Genomic DNA, 1,583 nt, shown 5'->3' on the forward strand with positions numbered 1-1,583 from the left:
ATATTGGTCGAAAGATGAGGACAAAGGTGTTACGTTAGTTAGAAACTGTATGAGTAGAAACAGATTCGATTCGATAAAGCAGAACATACATTTATCAGATAAAAACCATCTTGATAAAAACGACAAATTTTCAAAACTAAGACCCCTTTTTGATTTGATAAACGAAAAAAACATGCAGTTTGGTATATTTTCTCATAATCTGTCTATCGATGAGGAAATGGTGCCATATTTTGGACGACATAGTTGTAAGATGTACATCAAGGGAAAACCAATCAGGTTTGGCTTCAAACTGTGGTGTCTATGTAGTTCTAATGGTTACTTATTCAAATTTATACCTTACTGCGGAAAAACAACCACACATGAAAGCGATTTGGGACTAGGAGAGAACGTGGTACTGGAACTTTTGTCAGTGGTTCAGCAAACATTGCTTCATCGCGTGTTTTTCGACAACTTTTTCTTTTCTTACAAGTTATTCTGTTTGCTGAAAGAAAATGGTTTTTACGCTACTGGGACAATTCGTGAAAACCGTACATGTAATAGCACAATGGAAACTGTGAAGAGCATAAAGAAAAAAAATCGTGGTACTTATGATTTTTCCTTTGACAATGAACAAAAAATTTTATTAGTTAGATGGAACGACAATTCTGTGGTAACTGTTGCAACGAATAACTGCACCATTGAACCTCTAGTAAACGCAAAAAGGTACAACAGAAAAGAAAAAAGGAAGGAGTCCATTACTCAGCCAAAAGTTATAGCCGAGTATAATCAGCATATGGGGTGTGTTGATTTACACGACAACGGAATATGCAACTACAGAATCAATGTGAAAGGAAAAAAGTGGTGGTGGCCTCACTTCGTGAATTTGATTGACAGTGTTATTGTGAATTCCTGGAAAATATACAATTTGGCAAACGAATCAAAAATGTCACAGTTAGAATTTAAGTCTAACATAGCAGTCACTCTTATGAAAATGGATGAACCAGCCATCGAAAATTACATTCAAGGTGAGGAAAGAACGGAATCAGGTGACCATGTAAGCTGTGCTTCAAGACCAAATTATGGACGACCATCAAAAGGCTCATTAAACATGGATATTCGATTTGATGATGTTGGTCACGTGATAATAGAGGAGGAAAATAAAGCAAGAAGAAGATGTAGACAATGCAAAAGCAACACTATATACATGTGTGCCAAGTGTCACGTGCATCTCCACAAAAACTGTTTTGGTCCATTCCACACTAAATGTTAATTTTTGGTTTCGCGACAATCCCAATGTTGCGCATACGCAACATTTTGTTATAAAAAAATAAAAAAGTGTAATTTCTTTTATCATTATTAACAGATATTTAAATATATTTTCAGTTATAAAATGGAATAAAAACATCAAATTAGTTTTATTTTATCACCTTGGGAACTAATGGGTTAATTTCAGTTTTATAATTGTATTATTTGTACAGTATTATCCTACGCCAAATTAATCGGACATGGTTTACTTTCGTTTACATCATAAATCAAGACCATTTTTAAGCTTAAAATCAGACTTTGTTTTTACTGTAACCTATGTATACAGCAAAAATAAAGTC

At 33.9% G+C, this 1,583-nt stretch overlaps 1 protein-coding gene across 1 annotated transcript; it reads left to right on the forward strand.

Moving 5' to 3' along the window:
• The first annotated feature begins 172 nt into the window (after positions 1–172).
• Positions 173–1,249, forward strand: LOC117180452 (piggyBac transposable element-derived protein 3-like). The gene has a single exon (XM_033372951.1). The coding sequence runs from the start codon at positions 173–175 to the stop codon at positions 1,247–1,249; it is 1,077 nt and encodes a 358-aa protein (XP_033228842.1).
• Positions 1,250–1,583: the final 334 nt, after the last annotated feature.

This window comes from Belonocnema kinseyi, chromosome 9, assembly GCF_010883055.1.
Source record: "Belonocnema kinseyi isolate 2016_QV_RU_SX_M_011 chromosome 9, B_treatae_v1, whole genome shotgun sequence".
Taxonomy (NCBI): Eukaryota; Metazoa; Arthropoda; class Insecta; order Hymenoptera; family Cynipidae; genus Belonocnema; species Belonocnema kinseyi.